The 20,535-nt window shown below is 51.3% G+C and overlaps 4 protein-coding genes across 4 annotated transcripts; 1 reads left to right on the plus strand and 3 right to left on the minus strand.

Annotated features, from left to right (window-relative positions):
- Nucleotides 1-330: 330 nt before the first annotated feature.
- N7443_009362 (uncharacterized protein) lies at nucleotides 331-12,163 on the plus strand (the record flags this gene model as incomplete). Its single annotated transcript, XM_056889418.1, has 5 exons — nucleotides 331-591; nucleotides 661-805; nucleotides 860-7,909; nucleotides 7,970-9,390; nucleotides 9,449-12,163. The coding sequence occupies 5 exons, from the start codon at nucleotides 331-333 to the stop codon at nucleotides 12,161-12,163; spliced, it is 11,592 nt and encodes a 3,863-aa protein (XP_056738720.1).
- A 392-nt stretch (nucleotides 12,164-12,555) lies between these two features.
- Nucleotides 12,556-14,453, minus strand: N7443_009363 (Protein YTP1; the record flags this gene model as incomplete). Its single annotated transcript, XM_056889419.1, has 5 exons — nucleotides 12,556-12,840; nucleotides 12,934-13,219; nucleotides 13,283-13,401; nucleotides 13,462-13,714; nucleotides 14,161-14,453. 5 exons carry the CDS (start codon nucleotides 14,451-14,453, stop codon nucleotides 12,556-12,558), a joined length of 1,236 nt encoding a protein of 411 aa, XP_056738721.1.
- A 649-nt stretch (nucleotides 14,454-15,102) lies between these two features.
- On the minus strand, nucleotides 15,103-15,360 carry N7443_009364 (DNA damage tolerance protein rad31; the record flags this gene model as incomplete). Its single annotated transcript, XM_056889420.1, has 1 exon — nucleotides 15,103-15,360. One exon carries the CDS (start codon nucleotides 15,358-15,360, stop codon nucleotides 15,103-15,105), a length of 258 nt encoding a protein of 85 aa, XP_056738722.1.
- A 3,754-nt stretch (nucleotides 15,361-19,114) lies between these two features.
- On the minus strand, nucleotides 19,115-19,849 carry N7443_009365 (uncharacterized protein; the record flags this gene model as incomplete). Its single annotated transcript, XM_056889421.1, has 3 exons — nucleotides 19,115-19,441; nucleotides 19,501-19,732; nucleotides 19,785-19,849. The coding sequence occupies 3 exons, from the start codon at nucleotides 19,847-19,849 to the stop codon at nucleotides 19,115-19,117; spliced, it is 624 nt and encodes a 207-aa protein (XP_056738723.1).
- Between the last annotated feature and the right edge of the window lie 686 nt (nucleotides 19,850-20,535).

Below are 20,535 nucleotides of genomic sequence, written 5' to 3' on the forward strand. Positions count from 1 at the left end.
TCGTCTGCAATGGTGGATCGCTCACTGTCCCACAACTAGGTCTCCATTATACAACATACCGTTATTCCCGAATTCATTGCGGAATTTAGGCCACCTCCGGCGACAGACCGAAGGTGGATAGAGTCAGCAATGCAGACAAGGTACTCGTAGAATAAAAGTGCAAAAGAGAGTGTAAGACCGAAGGTATATAAAGGCACCGGTACGCCGACGGTTTCGATTAAACCCACAGAGCGACTCAGCAAATTATAAGAGCGCCATACAGTATTTGAAAGGCAGAGCTTCGCAAAAATCATGGCCGCCACTATTCCTAGCTATTCGAGTCCGTCATCAATGACGGAGTCGGATGCCCCAGAGAGCGTATCCAGTGACAGCTCAACGGTTATCTCCACACCCAGTGTCGATGAATTCCGGCTGGAGACACGGGCAAACCATTCTGCCGTCACGGGTATGGCTTGCCGTGTTGCTGGTGCTGCGAACCCGAAAGAACTCTGGGATGTGCTGGAGAAGCGAAAAGACCTCCAGCGTAAGATGCCGGAGGATCGCTACAACGTAGATGCATTCTTCCACCCACAAGGAGCCAACAAAGGAACGGTAAGTTGTTGAGCCTCTAACAAATAGATATAGTGTTGCATTGTGCTTATACGGATTGAACATCGATAGACGAACGCCCGATATGGTTACTTCTTGGATCAAGGCCTCGACAAATTCGATGCCCAGTTCTTCAACATCTCTGGAAAAGAAGCACAGGCAATGGACCCCCAGCAGAGACTGTTATTAGAAGTCGTGTACGAGGCGACTGAGGATGGTAAGTTTGAAGCAAATATTTATCGTTCGAAGTAAATACGCTGACAAGATGAAGCTGGGATTACCCTCGATGAACTCAGTGGATCTCGGACCGGTGTTTTCGTTGGTTCATTTACCAATGATTATTCGGTGCAGGCACAGAGAAACCTTGAGCACTACCCCAAGTATAGCATCACGGGCCTTACAAATTCGATCCTCGCCAACCGGATCTCCTTTTTCTTCAACCTCCACGGGCCTAGCTACCAGCTTGACACTGCCTGTTCATCCTCATTGACCTGTTTGCACTTGGCCAACCAGAGTCTGCAGAATGGGGAGAGTGATATTGCTATTGTATGCGGGTCTGCTATTCATTTTGACCCGTATATGTATATCACCATGACCGATTTCGGCATGCTGTCGACTGATGGCCGCTGTCGTGCGTTTGATGTCGACGGCTCTGGCTATGTCCGCGGTGAAGGAATTTGCGTTGTTGTCCTCAAGCGTGTTCGCGATGCAGAAACCGGAGGTGATTCGATCAAGGCAATCATCCGTGGAAGTGGTATCAATCATGATGGCCACAAAGAGGGATTGACAATGCCTAACCCAAAGTCACAAGCTGCGTTGATTCGAGAGACATACAAGGCCGCTGGGCTATCCACCGCCGACACTCAGTACTTCGAAGCACATGGAACGGGTACTGCAGCCGGCGACCCTCGCGAGTCCAATGCCATCGGCTCTGTCTTTGGTCCTGATCGGATCATGCCCTTGTACATCGGCTCTCTCAAGACCAACCTGGGTCACCTGGAGGGAGCATCCGGAATTGCTAGCATCATTAAGACAACGCTAATGCTGGAAAAGGGCAAGATTGCCCCGAACTTGCTGTTCAAGAACCCCAACCCGCAGATCGACTTTGAGCGCGGGAAGCTTAAGGTCGCCACGGAGATGATTGACTGGCCCGCCACCGAAGGCCCCCGACGAGCTAGTATCAACTCCTTCGGATTTGGTGGCAGCAATGCACATATAATTCTCGACGCCTACACGCCACTCCGGGAACCAGGAGCCGTATCCACGGTTTCTGATGACCAGAAGAATCGCCCATTCCTGCTTCCATTGACCTCTCATTCGGAAAATGCAGGCCGTCGTTATGTTATCAACCTCGTCAATCACTTGGCGAAGCGGCCTGATACTGCAGTGGCTGATTTGGCGTACAGCCACAGCGTTCGGCGCACATTGCACACTTATCGTTCTTTCGCTATTGGACAGAATCTGCCCGTACTCGTGGCCGATCTGGCCTCCCCCAAGCCAGTGGCATCTTGGACCCACAAAGCTACCACTCCTCCACGTCTTGGCTTCGTGTTCACCGGCCAAGGAGCGCAATGGCACGCGATGGGTCGCCAACTCATCAACCAATGTCCTCTATTCCGCCAAACATTGGAGAAGTGTGACCGAGTTTTGCAACGTCTGGTTGACGCTCCTCTCTGGTCCTGCGTTGATGAACTCCTAAAACCAGCGGAGGAGTCACGCGTCATGCAGAGCCAGTTTTCTCAGCCGCTGTGTACGGCGCTCCAGCTGGCACTGGTTGATCTTCTTCGCTGCTGGGGCATCAAACCAACAGCCGTTGTCGGCCACTCATCAGGAGAAATTGGGGCTGCCTACGCAGCAGGGATTCTTTCATTCCAGAATGCCATCACTTGTGCCTTTTACCGCGGACTCTACATGTCGAAGGGAGTCGGGTCCGCATCGGGAGCAATGATGGCCGTGGGAATGAGAGAATCAGAAGCCGCCACTGCCTTAGAGCCTTACAAGGGCCGTATCGCATTGGCTGCCATCAACAGCTCGTCCAGTCTGACCCTTTCAGGGGACGAAAGTGCTATTTTGGAACTGAAAGACACCCTTGATGAGCAGAAGATTTTCGCTCGCAGACTGCAAGTTGAACAGGCCTTCCATTCCCACCACATGTTCCCTCTGGCTTCAGGGTTCCGACAGGCTCTTTCCAAGACGTCCAGCTTCCAGCCCCGCGCGAGCAAGATCCCAATGTTCTCCAGTGTCACTGGTAGACCTTCATCCGCTCGTGCCATGGATGCTGAATATTGGGCTGCCAACATGACCGGTGTTGTGCAGTTCTCTGATGCCCTGGTGGGTATTTTGGTCGGTAACGACGAAGAGCCCGCCCTTGACGTATTGGTGGAGATCGGCCCCCACCCAGCGCTGAAAGGACCCTCGAAGCAAGTCATGAAGGGACTGGGAATTGACTTGCCATACATTGGCTCCCTCGACCGCAAGGTAGATGCGTACGAGAGTTTGCTTTCAACTGCCGGGCAGCTCTTTGCGTTTGGGTATGGTGTTGATCTTGCCGCGGTGAATGCTGGCCATGCTCTGGATCATTTCGGAAAGCCACAGCAACACCAGGTCGGAAGAGCTTTAGATGATTTGCCCAGTTATGCGTGGGATCATCAGAGCTACTGGTCAGAGACGAGAGTTGCCCATGAGTATCGACAACGCACAACCCGCCACGGAGTGCTGGGAGCGCTCGTGCCAGGTTCTCCTGCGACGCATCGCCGTTGGCAGAGATACCTGCGGCCGGTTGAGCTACCGTGGCTGAAGGAGCATGCTATCGATGGAAAGATCATATTCCCTGGTGCTGGATACTTGTCCATGGCCCTCGAGGCCATCACCTCCGATCTGGCGCCCGAAGCAGTGAATGAGATCATCATTCGGGATGTCACCATCAAGGCTGCGCTGTCTATTTCCGACTCGGACTCCGGAACAGAGACAATGCTAGACCTTGCGATGCTCAATGGAGAGCAGCAGACCCAGTCCACTCTTCCCTGGAGTCGGTTCACCATATACTCCTTCGAGGATGGCAAGACCACGGAGCATTGCACCGGTCTCATTTCCGCGACCATTCGGGACACTGCTCGGAGCACGCCAGACAAGAGCGAAGGGTGGGAGTCGCCGGACTCATTTGCTGACTTGCAAGCACTCACCACTCGCTCGCAGGCCCCGTCGAAATTCTACGACAGGCTGTATAATGTGGGTCTGCAGTATGGTGACAACTTCCGTCTCATGAGTGGCCCAATCGAAAGCGGCCCCGGGTTTGCTATCGCCCCCATGGTATACCGTCCCAGAAATGTGACCACAGCCCCAGGCGATGAGTGCATCCTTCATCCCAGTTTCTTTGACTGCACCCTGCACACTCTCTTCGCGGCGCTCGAGACTAACCTCCAGACGCCCTTGGATGACTCTTACATCCCCACATCCATCCATACAGTCCGAGTGTCGGGCTCTCTCGTTCGAAGAAAGCACGCTATGGAAGACCAGAAGTTCTGGGTTAAGGCGGATAATGAGCGACTAAGTCCCCGTGTCAGCAGGAGCGATATCTTCATTCACGACCAAGAATCTAATACCGAGCTGGTCACATTGAAGGGATTGGAGGTTACAGGTCTAGGACTCGGAGACAAGAGCCGTGAGGAAGACAGAAACTTGTTCTTCCGAGTCAAGTGGCAGGAAGCCTTCAGTCTCCAAGGCATTATCGGCAATGTCTCGCCATTCTCTGACCTTGCTGATCTACTCTGTCTTTATGCACACCAATTTCCGGCAACAAAGCTTCTCCATGTCACACCAGGCTTGCTCCAGACTCAAAACTTGCTTACCCATCTCGTGACCCCTACCAATCGTCAGGTCCAGAGCATTTCAGTGCTTGCCCCAGATGAGACACAACCAGCCCTAGACGAGCAGCTGGATGCTCTTTTCCCTGGTCTGCGGCAGCAGGTGGACTTGAGTGGTGGCCAATATGATATGGTCGTGCTGGAGGAGCGCACCGACGCAGATGTGCTGTCTCTGGTAAAGGACCTTGGTTTCCTGGTGACGCTAACTGCCCCTGAAGAACATACCGGTCTGCAGAAACGCTTCTCTGCCGGAAAATGGACCGTTTGGCAGAGGGGTGGAGTGGAAGAGTCAAAGCACACCGTTGATGAGAACCTGCATCTGCTTCTTTCCTCCAAGGTATCCAATGAGACATTGGCTATTGTCTCTGCCATTCGGTCTCGGAATTCTAGTGTTCAGACGACCACTTTGGAAGCAGTCCCCAAGGAAGCTACGAATATCATTTCGCTTGTCAGCTTGGATGAGGATGTTTTGTATGATGCTTCCTCGGAGTTTCCTACCCAGTTTGATGCGGTGCGAACCCTGTTCACAGCCCAAGCACTGAAGGTTGTCTGGCTCCTAAGAGGTGCCACCCAAGAGCCTGTCCGCCCAGCGCAGGCACTTTTCACAGGTCTTGCCCGCGCGGCGCGCAGTGAGAACGATGGTCTGCATCTTGTGACATTAGATGTAACCGACCTGTCCGATGCCGAAGCAATTGGGGACTTGGCTACTCATGTCCTCAATCCTTCTGTGGGAGAGGATGAGCTCCGTGTTAGCGATAGCAAGGTCTTTATTCCTCGCGTCATCGCCGACGACCAGCTCAACCGCAAGTTGCCGAACGGCCCTAGTCGCCAGCCTGTTCAACAGACATTTACCCAAGACAAGGTCCTGACTCTTGAAGTTCACCGCAATCCAGGTCAAGCAGACTCAATCCTCTATGCGGATGGCCATGGCTTGATCAACGATGCGCTTGATGACCAGGAAATTGAGCTTCGCATTTCTGCCTCGGCCATTGGTCATCGAGATGCAGCCATTGTGGCGGGAACCCTGCATGACAGCCACCTGGGAGAGACATCTGTTGGCACCGTCACCCGCATCGGGGCCCGTGTGGACGGTTCGCTGGTTCGGGTTGGCGATCGCGTATTCGCATACTCACCTCAAGGGGGCGCTCATCGTTCGCTTCTCCGCTTGCCAGCCGAACTCACCTTTGCCATCCCCGACCACATCGGCGACACCGATGCTGCTGCTCTTGGACACAACCTGTTGATTGCGTACTATAGTCTGCTTGATGTCGCTCATCTGCGGGCAGATGAGCAGTGCCTGGTACTTGGTGGTAGTTCTGGTGTGGCTCAAGTTGCTGTGCAACTGGCACAAGCGGTCGGTGCCCGAGTGTTGACTGCTGACCCCACTTCCAAGGAGCGCAAGGCCGATGTCATTCTCCGTACCGATGCTTCCACTCACTTCACACACGAACACTGGGATCTCTTGGCAAATGGTGGTCGAATTGTCGATTTGGCTGCCACCTCAGCCCCTTGGAACAGCGGCGTTCTGCTTCCTGGGGTTCACTATACTGCAGTTGACCTGCCTGCAGCTAGCCGCCAGAACGACCGCTTGGGCCCTCAACTGGTCCAAAATGTCTCCCAACTCCTTCAGCAGGAAAAATTCTCTGTGCCCACCCCGGTGAATGTCTTTGGATATGGAGAAGTTATTCAAGCCTTCCGACACTCACGCACGGCTGCCGTCGATGGTCAGCTGGTGCTGTTTGAACGCCCAGGCGAGCAAGTGGCGGTTGCACCGTCCACTTACAGCAGCAGTCGAGACTTATTCCATTCAGATAAGGCCTACTTGATCGTTGGGGGGCTAGGTGGCATTGGCCGAGCTCTTTCTCAATGGATGTTCCGCCGTGGCGCGCGCCAATTTGCCTTCCTCTCACGCTCAGGTGCCCGCAAGGTCGAGGCCCAAGAAACTGTCAACTGGCTCGAGCACCGAAAGGCAACGGTCTCTGTTTACTCTGGCGATGTCACCTCCGAGAGGGATGTTCGGGCCTGCATCCAGGCCATCGGAAACAGTCTCCGGGGAGTAATCCAAGCCGCCATGGTTCTTGAGAGCAGGCCACTCTCTGAGATGACGGCTGCACAATGGGCTGCGGTTATTCGGCCGAAGGTCTATGGGGCCGAGAACCTTCATCATGCGACCAAAGAGCTTCCCTTGGACTTCTTCATCTGTTTCTCGTCCATCTCCGCAATCATAGGGTTTATGGCAGAGGCCAATTACTCCGCTTCGAACGCTTATCTCGATGCTTTTGTCCGATGGCGCCACGCACAAGGCCTGCCAGGCTTTGCGATGAATGTTGGAGTAGTTGCCGATGCCGGTGCCATCGCGGAGGATGCACATCTGCGGGCCATCATTGATCGCATCGGTATGGATGTCCTCACCGAGGAAGAGCTTTTCTATCAAATTGAAGAAGCCATCGATGGCCAGTTTGAATTTTCCCATTCACGGTTGGATGGATCAGCTGGAGATCGCCATCAGCTCCTCAGCGGTATCAACACCCGTCGGACCGATCTGTTCTGGTCCAAGAAGCCGCTCTTCCGCAACTTGTACGCCGGACGGAGCCAAAAGGTGACTGGCTCCGGAGACTCCGAGGAGCAGGACTTGTCAGAGCTATTGCGACAGGCCGAGAATGCAGAGGAAATGCACCCTGTACTGCTAAATGCTTTCTCCGATCGCATTGCTAGTTCCTTGGCTGTTCCCCGTTCCATTGTCCAGGCCGGTGAGCCCCTCTCTGCATACGGGATGGATTCACTCGTGGCGGTCGAGTTCCGCAAGTGGTTTTCCAAGGAGCTTGGGGTCAACCTTGCCTTGTTTGACATATTGGGGTCTAAGTCTACTGGTGACCTTGTAGCCAAGGTATGCGGCCAACTAGTTGCCAGCGACTTCCTGAAGGGATCCACTGATACCAAAGCTGCTTCAATGGAAATGCCTTCAACGGTGATATCCACAAGGACTTCGGATTCAATCACCGTTGTAAACCCACGCCCCACTCAGATCGCCATGTCGACCTTCCAGCGTCGACTGTGGTTCATGCATAACCTAGTCGCTGACCGAGCCTCTCTCAATGTTTCGGTCTCACTGATCATTAACGGGACACCCCAACTGTCTGTGTTGCAACAGGTTTGGCAGGAGCTTGCTCGTCGAAATGAAAGTTTGCGCACCTCCTTCTTTGAAGGTGACGATTTTGCAGAGCAAGAGATCATTGAGGACGGCCTGATGCCAATTGAACAGGCTGATGTCAGCAACACACCAGCTCCCGAGGATTCTCTTCGCTCCTTTGCGGCAGCTCTTCGCAAAATCCCTCTGGATATTGAGATTGGACAAGTGATCCGTTCCGCGTTGGTTAAGTATGAAGAGGCCAGGTATGCTTGGGTTCTCAGCATCCACCATATGGCCATTGATGGAGGTAGTAAGGTCTCGCTGATGGGTAAGCACATTTCATTTCTATTCCCAGCGTGTATTCCAAATTCATCTAACATTTTCGCAGAACAAATCAGTTCCTTGTACAATGCTATTGCCAGTGGGGCCAGTCCGAATACAGTCAACCGTCCCAAGCTGTCATACGTTGACTTCACCTTATGGCATGAGGCGAAGCTGCAACTACCCCAAATCCAGGAGGACCTGAAGTGGTGGCGTGAAACGCTAGCCGGTTCTCCTGCAGTGAGTAAGCTGTTGCCGTTTGCTCAGAACGACCGTCCCGCCAGTACCAGTCGCGAGCGTGAGATCGTGCGGGACGAGGTCAGCAAGCAGCTGTTCAAGCGGATGAAGCGCATCTGCAGCCGTCTCGAGGTCACTCCTTTCCACTTTATGATGGCGGCTTTCCGGGCCTTCTTGCACCGATATACTGACGAGGATGACCTGACAATTTTGGTGGTGAGCGGTGAAAGACCCCATACTGAACTCGATCAAGTGCTTGGATTCTTCGTCAACATGGTCCCGCTTCGCTCCCAGATCTCAGGAGACGAGACATTTGATGAACTAGTCACGCAAATCAAGATGCAAGCGGTGGACGCCCTGGCGCGATCGCAGGCTCCATTCGACGCTATCGTAGGGGCTATGGACATTGGGTGGAGCCCAAGTCAGTTCCCTCTCAGCCAAATCGCTGTCAACTACCAAATGTATGCCAAAACACCGACATACTCTACATTGGACTTTGAAATCCCTGAAGTCCAAGTCGAGGACATGCCCACTGCATTTGAGATGCAACTGGAGATTGTCGAAGACGAGAAAGCTGGACTGAAGCTGCGTCTGGAGTTCGATTCATTCCTTTACGGAAAGCCAGACATGGAGCGGCTCATTCAGAATTTTACCACATTTATTGCCAGTGTGGTTCAGGATTATCGCCAGCCAATCGAGGAGGTCGAAATGGTGGGCAATATGGAACTGGTGCAGCTGCGCTCGCAATTCTGGGCCGAAGAGACCAGTGCTGGCTTGGATGAAGGCCAATCCCTCTGGGAAACATTCGCTGTGAGCGCACGTAGCTACCCTGAGTCAACTGCCATTACCACCTCTGGTGGGGATTCCATCACCTACAAAGGCCTCATCGCTCGGGCGGAGCAGCTCGCAGCCACCCTCCATAGCACAAGCATCACTGCAGGCGACCGGGTGGGCATCCTAGCTTGCGCGTCTGTTGATGCCATCGCGGCGATGCTGGCCGTTTCACGTCTGAACGGTACTTATGTGTCACTGGACCCTGATTTTGCCGAGGCAAGACTTGTTCACATGATCCAGGACTCTTCCAGCGTGGTGGTACTTTTCGATGGACCTTACGAATCATTGGTCGCCAATATCCAAGAAAAAACGACCGCGCGCTTTGTGTCCCTGCAATCATCAGACTCGAGGACCGAGTGGCTGCCCCCAGTGGAGCAACAACCGGACGACTATGCCACATACGTGACTTATACATCAGTAAGTACTCCCATCGGTTGATCTATTAGGATAGAAGCCCTTACTAACAGCCTCGTAGGGCAGCACCGGGGCACCTAAAGGTGTCGTAGTCACTCACGAGAACACAAGGGCGATGCTTGACAGCCACACTCGAGCTCATTGCCTTGCACATCAGGATATTGTGCTCAGTGCAACCTCCATTTGCTTTGATATCTCGGTTCCTCAGATCTGGGGACCTCTGACAACAGGAGCAACTCTAGCGCTGGCCCTTCGACCGACCCGGAAAGATCCCAGTCAGCTGGCTCAGTTCATGCGCACAGCTGGAGTCACACTGGCCTCCTACACGCCAACTCAATTTGCACTATTGATCGAGCATGGTCTTTCATATCTTCAACAATGCACCGAGCTCAGAGCTATCCTGCTGTTGGGAGAGAGCCTGCCAGCCCGGTTGATCCAGGCGATCTACGGCCTGGGCTTATCCGCGACAGTTTACAATGAATATGGACCATCCGAGGCAACTTCGCAGGTCACCTCTTATGCGGTGCCTCAGTCACTGAGTGCCGACTCTTCGGTGTCTATTGGGCGTGCTCTACCCAACTCAACGTTATATGTTGTCGACTCGCGCTTGCGACCGGTCCCTGTTGGGGTTCGCGGTGAGCTCTGCATTGGCGGTGGCCAAGTGAGTCCTGGGTACCTCGGGCACCCAAAACGGACGCAGCAAGCCTTCCTCAAGAACCCCTTTGCACAGGGTCTGTTCCGGGTTCGTGGATGGACTCGATTGTACCGAACAGGTGACAAAGCACGCCAGCTTGGGAACGGCACGATCGATTTTCTCGGGCGTATCTCCGGCGACAAGCAGGTCAAGCTGCGTGGCTACCGTATCGACCTTACTGAGATTGAAAATGAACTTGACAAACACTTCAGCGGCGAGAACGCTACCTTCCATGCTCGTGCTGTCGTCCTGGCGCGTGGAGATCAGTCACCGGACAGTCTGACTGACGATCGTCAGCTGGTCGCGTTCTTGATTCCCCGAGTGCCTGGACAAGGACAGAAGCACTATCAGGATGCCATCAATGCCGTCCACGAATCCATTGCCCAGTTGCTGAACAGCTACATGTTGCCGAGCTCCTACCAGCTCTTGGACGTCTTACCAACTCTGGTCAGCGGTAAGATTGATCGGGCTGCGCTGGGTCGTATCACTCTCGAGCCTGTGTTCCCAGGCACGACAACTACGACAGCCGACATCACTCCTGCCAATACACCTTCTAGTGAAACCCTGGATACTGTTCTCAGCGCCTTCCGATCAGTCCTCAAGCTTGGACAAGACCGAGAGATCAAAATCACAGACACATTCTTCGAGCTCGGGGGCCAAAGCGTCCTCGCACTTCGGCTTCAAGGGATTCTGAAGCGCAAGTTGAAGCGGGAAATCACGCTCCTGCAATTATTTGAGAACCCAAGCCCTGCGAAGCTTTCCGCATTACTCGACTCCAGAGCAAGCCCGGCGGGTGGGAGTGTCGCTAAATCAAGTGGCGATCTCGATTCCATTGATTGGGATCGTGAAATCAGTCTACCAGATGATCATCAACACCGTCCTCCGATTCGAACGATTCCAAAGAATGACCAGAGAACGACGGGTATCCTTCTCCTAGGTGGCGACTCCTTTATCGGCGTCTTCTTGCTAAAAGCGCTACTTACAACGTACCCTGGCGCCACAATTTATGTTCTCGGTACTGAACGTCCGTTGGACTCCCATGGACTGCTACAGCTGTTCCAGGAGAATCAGCTCTTGGACGCTAGTGTGACGCCAGAGTGGTTGCTCAACCGTGCACGCCCTGTTGCTGGGTCTATGGTCCAATCCGACTTTGGCTTAAAGCAAGACGAATTCCGCGCTCTGGGTGGAAAGGTCCAGGAGGTTTTCCACACTGGTGGCCATGTATCTCTGCTGCAGACTTATTCCGGCCTCCGCCAATGCAATGTGAAAAGCGTGTCTTCCATGATTCGCCTTGCTGCCCTGGGTGCTGGCCCGGGGGTCACTGCTCTCCACTATGTCTCGACGTGGAGTGCGGTCCACATGCAAAGCTGGACGACTTCGACCCTCAAAACAGGAGTTGTGACCAATCGTGAGGACAGCCTGGGCTCTTTCGTACCGGCCAATTCCAACACTTCGGGCTACTTCAAGACCCGTTGGGTGGGTGAACAGCTGCTTGAGACCGCTTCTCGGCGCGGATTCCCGACAAAGATTTATCGATGTTCGGGTCACACCGCGCCATTGACCTCGTCGGTTTCGACTCCTCGGGAGAACTTTACCCTCAACCTGTTTTTGGGTATGATCCGGGCAGGAGTCGTGCCTGACATCGCCCCTGCTAGTATCGGTCTCGGTGCAACGGTCAATCTAATGCCGATTGACTATGTCATGGACACGATTGCCCAGCTAGCGACCCACTCAACTACTAGTGAAGAGATCCAGCGGTTCCACATCAATAACCCTGTTCCGCTGTTATGGACGCAGCTGCCCACGGTCATCGGCCAAGTCCGTGATGACGGCCAGCCAGGCACCCTTGTTGACGTTGACACTTGGACACGGTGCATGCTCGAGCATGCGGTCACAGAACAGGAGCGCTTGGAGTGGTCGACTTTCAAGGAGTATTTGAGCCTCGGCCATGTGATGTTTGCGCTGGATGAGACCAACACTCGCGCCGCATTGGCAGGCCATGGCAGAAACCGAGTGGACTGTCCTCCTGTTGACGCGAAGTACCTGCAGCATCTCAAGCTGAAGCAGGCTCAATCCAGCTAGGTCTAAACCGGCTTTTATATGGGATATGTGAGATTGTTTGAAATTTTTATGTTTTTTATTTTGTTTTCTGTTTAAAGATGGTGTTTTGTCGTTATAGGTATTGTATTTTATTCTCATGATTCTATATTCAAATTGCATATTGGGCCTGACTATCAATGGATTGAAGCACGAACGAGGCTATCGACCAAAAGGAGATTTTACAAATCGGTGCTCTTCTAGTGGTGGCTTATATATCGTCATTAACTATCGTATCCACGTCCTTTCAGTGTAGCAAGCTCCCTTCATCAACGTGATTCTATATCACTTATTTAATTAGGCTACTTCGAGTGTGGGGGCAGATGAAGACCTAGACCAACGGGCTAGAATGATCCATCGCTACCTAGCGCCATTTCCTATAACTCGCCATCGATATCTCCCGCCATGTTCACGGGATCCTTATTTACGGAGGCCTGAGCTACCACGGCTTCTGCACTCGCGGTGAGATCGACATCGGGTAGATCGGGCGTCTGCTCGTCCGAGTCCTGGAACACATTGCTCTCCGGGGCGAGAACAATAATACGTTCTCGTGTCACATTAGGAAACCCGCGCGGGTGGAAGTCGCTAGAGATAGGGAGGCATTTGGTGCAGATATAGTAATCCGACCAGGTGCTGCGCCGGTGATTGTGGCCAAAGCTTGGCTAGATTGGATGAATTTAAGACAAATGATGAGCCAGATGCAAAAAGAAAACATGCTAGGGGGGACAAGTAACACCCAGACAGATTTCACAGACCTCGGTGCCGAAAGTGAGCTTTTGCGAGTGGCTAAAGCTTGATTCTTGCGGGACTTGCGTGTCTTCCAGGGCGGGCTGGAGCAGGTCAATGGCAACCATATCGGCGTCACATCGCTGGGCCATCTCCACCCCACCCCCTCCCCCCCCCCCGGCATTCCAGCAGCAGGCGGACAGTGTCCGGGTAGTTTTGCGGCTCGAATTGCGTCGTGTCGCAGATGCTGTTCTTGATAGGGTGAATGGCCAAGCACAAGGCCGTCCAGCCGTCACAATCCGCTTGCTCCAGTGTCTAGATGCGTTGCCACGAGGTAATCAGTAGAGAATGTGAACCACGGTGCAGACGTGACCGCACTGTGCGGCCCACTGCAGGGCCCTCTTGTCGTAGCGGTCCGAGACAGTCGGGTCGCCGCAAAAAGGGCCCAGAGGTACTTCCAACTGAAGATGCGAGCCGTCACGCTCGTAAATTTCGCTCTACAGTTGCGGATGCAGGACAAGAAGATTGAGCGGAGTGAGTGGTTTCCCGGCCCTTACGATATCAAGCCTCGCACCATGATCGGGCAGAACTTTGACCGTAGATGTATGTGTTAGAGTCGTGGCCCAAATCAACAAGGGCGGGAAAATTGAGTCAGCGGTAGAGTGAATGGTAGATTTGAGAACGCACTCAGCCAGGCTGATAGCAGTTGTCTTATCATCGGTACTCACAGCACCCATGAGAGCATCTGTAAGCGTCCCCTGGGAGAAGGATTGGGACAAAAGGAGTTCGAACACCCGTGTCCCCCGATTTCTAAAGGCGACAACTAACAAAGCGAGAGAGCTCGTATCACGACAGTCTCCCCGCAAGGCATCGCCGATTGGAAAAGGTCAAAGTGGCACTAATCGATGACGGGGTGCGTCTCGACAAGCTCCCTGTGTACTTTGGACAGATGGTCGAAGCCTCTGGGCTTAGTTACTATCCTCGCGGGAAACACACGAAGGAGACCTGGCACAATTCCACTCACGGGCACGGGACGGTGATGGCTAATATGATAGCCCGTATCAAGCCGTGAGTGTCGCTGTGTGTGATGCGCGTGCACGATATTCCTTCGAGGGATGGGAGTCGCATGATCACGCCTCGCAGCGCCTCAATGGCCATCCGGCCTGCGATTGGGCGCAAGGTCAACATTATCTCCATGTCTTGGACTATCGTGGCTAAAAACAAAGAAAGCGGATCTGTCCCCAAATAACCCTCACACAGGCGGAAATTTTGGTCCTTTCCACCCAGGGAACTTGATACTTTGGAATGCTGTCTCCATGTGATTCCGTTCTTTTAGCCCATCCCGCTTCCGGGCGAACTCTTTGGTACGTTCCTTGTTACCAACTGAATCATAGTATACCTGTCCGAGCGTCGCACAGTAGATGATCAATGAGGTCAGACCGGCAGCCAAGGCCGTCGACACGGATGCCCCAGTGAGATACGCGATCGGTACCGTGGCGGTTGGGTTCTCGGTCCCAGCTATCTTGCTTCCAGGTAGGTAGAAATTCATTGCTTTGGAGTCCTCCGAGATGTTGTCTGATTTTCCATGTTGATCTGCTGCCCCGATGCGCACTCTGGTAGGGTAAGAAGTACGCCACCGCTTCAATAAACGGGAACGACGAAGATACAGTGAAGCTGGAGGTGCTGACAACACTAGTCCATACACTCTACTCGGGTATCCGGTAGCGTATACCAAAGTAACTTATCCGTTGATATGGTATGAATTAATAATGGTCATCCTCATAGGAGGGGCACCAGAGATAGGAGTATATAAGGCCACTTCTTAAGAGCCTGCTTCTATGTATAAGTGGTCATTACTCCTTTGTAAGTTCCTCTCCCACGATGATTTCACCGTGCCCTCGCATTTCGAAGGAAGATTAGTCAAATGCTCCTGAACAGACCGCTTAGGGTTAGACATGCACATCCAACCTCATAGTTAATTTTGATCCTTGATATCTCAAACTTGTCATATTTATCATAGGTTGAGATTTAATTCTTGGGTAACAAATTCTTTGCTTCCTGCTAGGCTATTAATCTAAGGATATCTGTAGGCAAGATATTGACCAGGACTGTTCGAATGCCCAGATGTTGAGTTCCTTCAAAAGATAATTTGCTATACAATTGGCTTGGTATATTTTTGGATTTACTCCTGTTAGCAGCTATGTATCTTTGAAGGAAGGGGCAAGACCAGACAATATTCGTTGAAGGGAGCCCGCAACAGCATGAGCAAAATGTTGCCAGCCTTGACCACTGGAGAGTATTCGAATGGCTTCTTTCAAGATACGGTGGCCATTGTTCTTGCCATACAAAAAGCCTATGCCGGCCATATGGGCTCTTCTCTTATCACCAGTTTCCACCCATTGCACCCAGTCAGTCTCATCGAGGGATTCATCATCAATCTTCAACGGCGGCCACATTCCGCTATCTGGGTCCGGTGATGTTTCAAATATACGTCTATAGAACCAGATGTATAGCGTTGAGAGGAGCACGTAAAGTGGGTCACATGCCTCGAGCCATTTTTGGTTCCGAACCCGGCGGAATACTTGTGCCGCATAAGTCAGTGTTCTTCGGGATCTCTGAGGATCGTGTTGTAGTCGTTTTGTCAAATCTGCCAGGCTGGTTTCTGTATCCTTCTTGGATGTCATCCAACCAGAAGAAACATACAAGAGCGTATATGGAATATGATCCAATATCCTGGATATGGAGTAAATCTTTTTCATAGCAGAGAAAGTTCCAAATGCGGGTGAAGGTTCATCCGGTGCCAGTCGATATTTGTGGAGCCTTTCAGCGACATTTGATATTGCCTGGTCTGAAAGCATCGTAGCCCAGTGAGAATGAGCAGCGCACATAGCATCAATACAAAAATCTGGATCAGTCATGGAGTCATCCGCAGGTGCTGGCTTCAGAAGTTGGAAGAGACTTCGCTCTTTTGCGCAAGCTGAGATTATAGTAAATAAAGATGCCGAGCTTCCTAATGACGACGTGAATTCTTTACTCGAAGATTTTGCACTGAGGACATCCAAAACACTAGGTGAAGGAAGTGGCACTGATAGTGTTATTCAGACATTTCGATGTGGCTAGGAATGTTACAAAACTCACCAGCATCTTGCATCGAGTTCCTTGTTTCAATAAAATCGGAGCTTTCCCAGAACTCATCATCGCAGGGCAGACAGGCACGTAGCTCTGAAACCGAGATCAAAGGAGCGAGATCGAAGAAAATCCAATGTAAGTATTCAATGTCTTTTCCAGTAAACCACTCAGTATCTGAAACAGTTGAAAGGAGGTAACCTCAATGAACTTACACCAAGTAAAATATATCACTCTAGCCCAAGATTCCCGTACCATCCAGTCGGATGAGCTTTCCCTGCTTGAATAAGCTTTCTGAGAAGTCCACCCGCAGTGCAGAATGGATTGGGTCATAAATGGACGACACATAGTCACGAGAAGACTACGCAAATACTGTGCTTGAGCCAGGGTATGGTGTCTCCCACAGAATGATAATGAAAACGTGCACGAAATTGTTGCCTGAACCAACTGAAGATCATGTTGAGGCGGGCAGTCTAGCTTGATCTGTCAAATGTGTCAGTTTGCAAATTCTGACTATGGCGAAAGAAATAACGGGATAACGAAGAAACCTACGTTATTAAGCAACGCACGTCGTAGAATCTCCAAGAGGGCAAGGCTGCATTGCCCTCGAGATGTGACCCTTGAATACTGGGCGCCTATAGCGGCAACGGCCAGAAGGAGACACGAAGACTTCTGACGACGTTGGAAAGTAGCTTTGTGCAGAAGGTGGAAGCCTGGGTGAAAGAATTCAAAGTAAAGCTGCACAAAGGCATTTATGACTTCGCGCCGAGGAAAATTACCTTTATTCTCCGAGACTGAGGCCGGGACCGACTCATGATAGAGTCTTAATAGCGCATCATAGTCCAATTCGGACACTTCTGGTACATGGCAATAGTCATCTGAAACAAGCAGATCTGTTTCGTCTGGAGAGAAGTGGGGAAATTCAGGAAAGGAGAGTTCTGCTTGATGACTCAGAACTGTCATAGGCGTCGCAGGGTTTCGATGTCTTATGGGCTCATCCGCAAGTCTGTCAGGTGTACTTATAGTGCCACCGCTCTTCATCGGCCGAGGTGTCGATACAATCGACTCGTCCAGGTTAAAGCTTGTGTGGTCTCCAAATGAGAGAGGAGTCCGATCACAGTAGAACATAATATCGCTGGTATTGACGGGATCTATCTCGAAAGGCGAGGCAAATGGGAATGCAAAGTCTTGCGGTATCCATGGAAACTCGTACTGAGTTAGTGGATCATTTCTACTGCCGATAGCCGCATGTGAGCCTGGATATGGTGAATGGAGGTGGCTAGATAAATCGCCATCCTCGATCTGAGAGCATTCTAGATACCCACTTTGAGATTCACCCGCGTTGTCCGGGGATGATCCAGGAGAGAACTTGGCAAAGTGACAAGGCAGGCCTCTGTGATTACAGCGATCACATGGTACTGTTCCGCTGCAACGTTGCTTCGACCTGGTACATTCACTACAGGCTTTCAGAGCCCGTTTAGTCAAGCCATCGTGCTGCTGATCATGCGTCACTATGTGTCGCTTCAGGGTGTCCCTATTGGGATCGCATTAGCGGAATACTGGAGATGTAGATTCTGGTCGTCGCACTGTCTTGAAAAGCATTTACCGCAATGATGACATGTGAAAGGTTTCATTTGGAGGTGACGGCGAACATGGCGGTTGAGATGCTCCCTTCGCTGGAAAGTGTTTCCACAGTATTCACATCCGAATGGAAGCTGTTGCGGGGAAGCTGATTGCATCATCATTGACTTTGGGATATGAGTCCGGGCTTCTCTGGCGATCAGAAATGATGCATGGAGTTGGGAGGGTCATGAGGACAAGATACGGTTCGTGAAGCTTAGACGCATTATCTCTAAGGTCAGCTTCGTTGCACGTTGAAGGAATGTTTCAATTTGCGTCGATCATTACCCCATGTATGCTGTGGAGGCTTGAAGTCGGATCTCGGAGCCTGGAACTCCGTGGTTTCTTAAGATTGTATTGGATATCTGATCCGAGGTCCCGCTTAGTCAACACCACGGAATCAGCCGTGTTGTCCCAATTAAGTAGTGTAGTGGTGAAACGCATGACATAATAGATGCAGTTGCGACCTAGGGTGTCACGAATACCTTGGGCGTAAGCAATATTTTCTAGATGAAGATAGAGATAGAACAGGCATATATCCAATTCATGACAGTTTTTCACCACATTCCTTTATTCATAGTACGGCATTAAGGGTAATACGCAGTGCCTCTTCCAGACCAACCTCCACCCACCTCATACAGAGCCTGGGTGTGGTAATATGTTCTCCTAGTTGGTGCTGTCCAGTCTGCATTGCCAGACAGCCATCAAGCCATCCTCCTTTCAGTAGGAAGGCGTTCGATTTGGATGTACCTCGCTTTCACTGATCCTTGGTGGGTAGTAGTAGTGCAGTAGTATTGCATTCCTTGAGCTATCCCAGGCGAACTCCTTACAATTTGCCGATTAGAAAACGTCAGCGTTTATTCAAAACACAAACTGAAATCTATATCTGGCACTCCCATGAAAAAGGTGCGCTTAATTCGTGAAATGCCAGGACCAACATAGCTTGAAAATCAACAACGTGGCTTGAATGTAACTTGAAGCCCTGGATCTTCATATTGCAATGTGAATCGATCTTTTGGCACTCCAATATCGCTCTTCGATTCTAAGCTCATCTTGAAGTTGCGTAGCAGATAGGCTAGCACAATGATGACCTCGGCTGGCGCAAGACTGAGAGAAACAGTTAACATATCTCCTTTGTTGAAATTAGAGGGCTCTGATACTCACTTTTGGCCAATGCACATCCTTGAGCCTTTTGAAAAGGTACAGAAGTACTGATCCAGACCTTTGCTCTGAGGACCGATCCACCGGTCAGGTCGGAATTCGCGGGCATCCGGGCCCCATATCGAAGTGTCTGTGTGCATGGTATAGGTAGAGATGGAGACGGTCGTACCCGGTGGCACGACTTTTCCATCAACCATGAAGGGCTCCATGAGAGAATCGGGTACAACACGAGGAAGCCGACCGGGAACGGCCATGCCAACTCGAAGTGCTTCTTTGACAGTAGCATGCTGTGTATACTTCATATTAACACAGTTCGACTGGAATAGGAAGCGCAAGAAGACCTACCAAGAATTCCAACTTCTCCAAAGCCTGAAGGGGAAGTTGGCCTTTCTCGTTAACCTGGAGTGAATCTACCTCCTCGACCAATCGACGCTCAATTTCACGGTCGGTCAAAATATGGATCAACCCGGTTGTCATAGTGGATGCTGTAGTGTCGGCACCGGCAATCAGTATATCCATTGCCTCGGTTGCTAGGTCTGCATCATTGACCGTCTCCAATTTCTCAAACACCACTGGATGATCGGGTCTAGATGTTGACATCTGCCAGAAACGCACAGAGCCTTCAGCGAACTTCGGCTTTAGTTAGCGAATGGCACTCTACTGATATTTTGGAAAGTATGGAAATTTACCTTTGCAATGTCCAACAAATTTCCAATTTCCGGACTTAGTTTGTACACAAGGGCTTGCGGGATGATATTGGTGAGGTGTCGAAGCCATGGCTTGTACTGCAAGTCGGGAATGCTTTTTGAAGCGGCGTCAAAGCCCTCCAGAAACCAGGAGCGGAAACCGTTCTTATCCTCTTCAATAAGGCCCCCACTTCTTCCGAATGCAAACTGCAGGATGACCTCAGTGGTCATTAGCCTGAGGGAGATTTCTGTTAGCAATGACCAATCAAGTTCATCATATATCTCACCTGAAAGCATCATAAACATTGACGGGTCCATGTGCTGCCAGGAGATGGATTTTCTCAAGAAGCATATTGACCTTTTGTTGAATGATGGGCTCCAACTTAATTAACCCAATACGAGAAAAAAGTGGGTTCAGCATCCGACGGCGTTCTTTGTGCAGCACAGGGTCAATTTCCGCAAATAGGGTGTGTGGAGTGTTGAATCCGTCGTAGAATGGAGCATATTTAGGAAACGGGCTGGATTGGTTGTAGATAACTTTGTATAAATTGACATCACTGATATGCAGCTCATTGGGTCCGGTCCGAAGGGCCTGTGTGTCTGATAAAGCGAGTCACTGTTTTAGTATCAAATTATCTCCCAAGTTGAAACCCCCAGAACGCACTGTATTCTTTGTGAAGTTTTTCAAAGGTTTCTTCCTGAAAGTCGCTTTTGGTCATTTTGTACAGCCATGTCTCTGATCGGGTTGCCGCAGCCGGACCCGGAAATTTGCAAAGAGGATGAAGTTTTGCATTGTAAAAGGCAGTAAGCTCTTTAAATATGAAAAGGCCAGCAAGGAAGAGAGAAAACCCGACTGCAAAAGTCATTCCCAGTTCCTGCGGCGCCGAAGCGCCGAGACTGCTCAGTAGCCCAGAATGCGGCATGCCTAGGTACTGATTGAATATTTTCTGGAGTCCAGGGAATACCTGCGAGGACAAAACAGCATCTAGCCCAGCAGAAACGGGATACCTCCCTAATTTTATACCTTGCGTCTTGTCA

The sequence above is a fragment of the Penicillium atrosanguineum genome (assembly GCF_028827265.1).
Source record: "Penicillium atrosanguineum strain IBT 20685 chromosome Unknown utg000007l_segment0_segment0, whole genome shotgun sequence".
Taxonomy (NCBI): domain Eukaryota; kingdom Fungi; phylum Ascomycota; class Eurotiomycetes; order Eurotiales; family Aspergillaceae; genus Penicillium; species Penicillium atrosanguineum.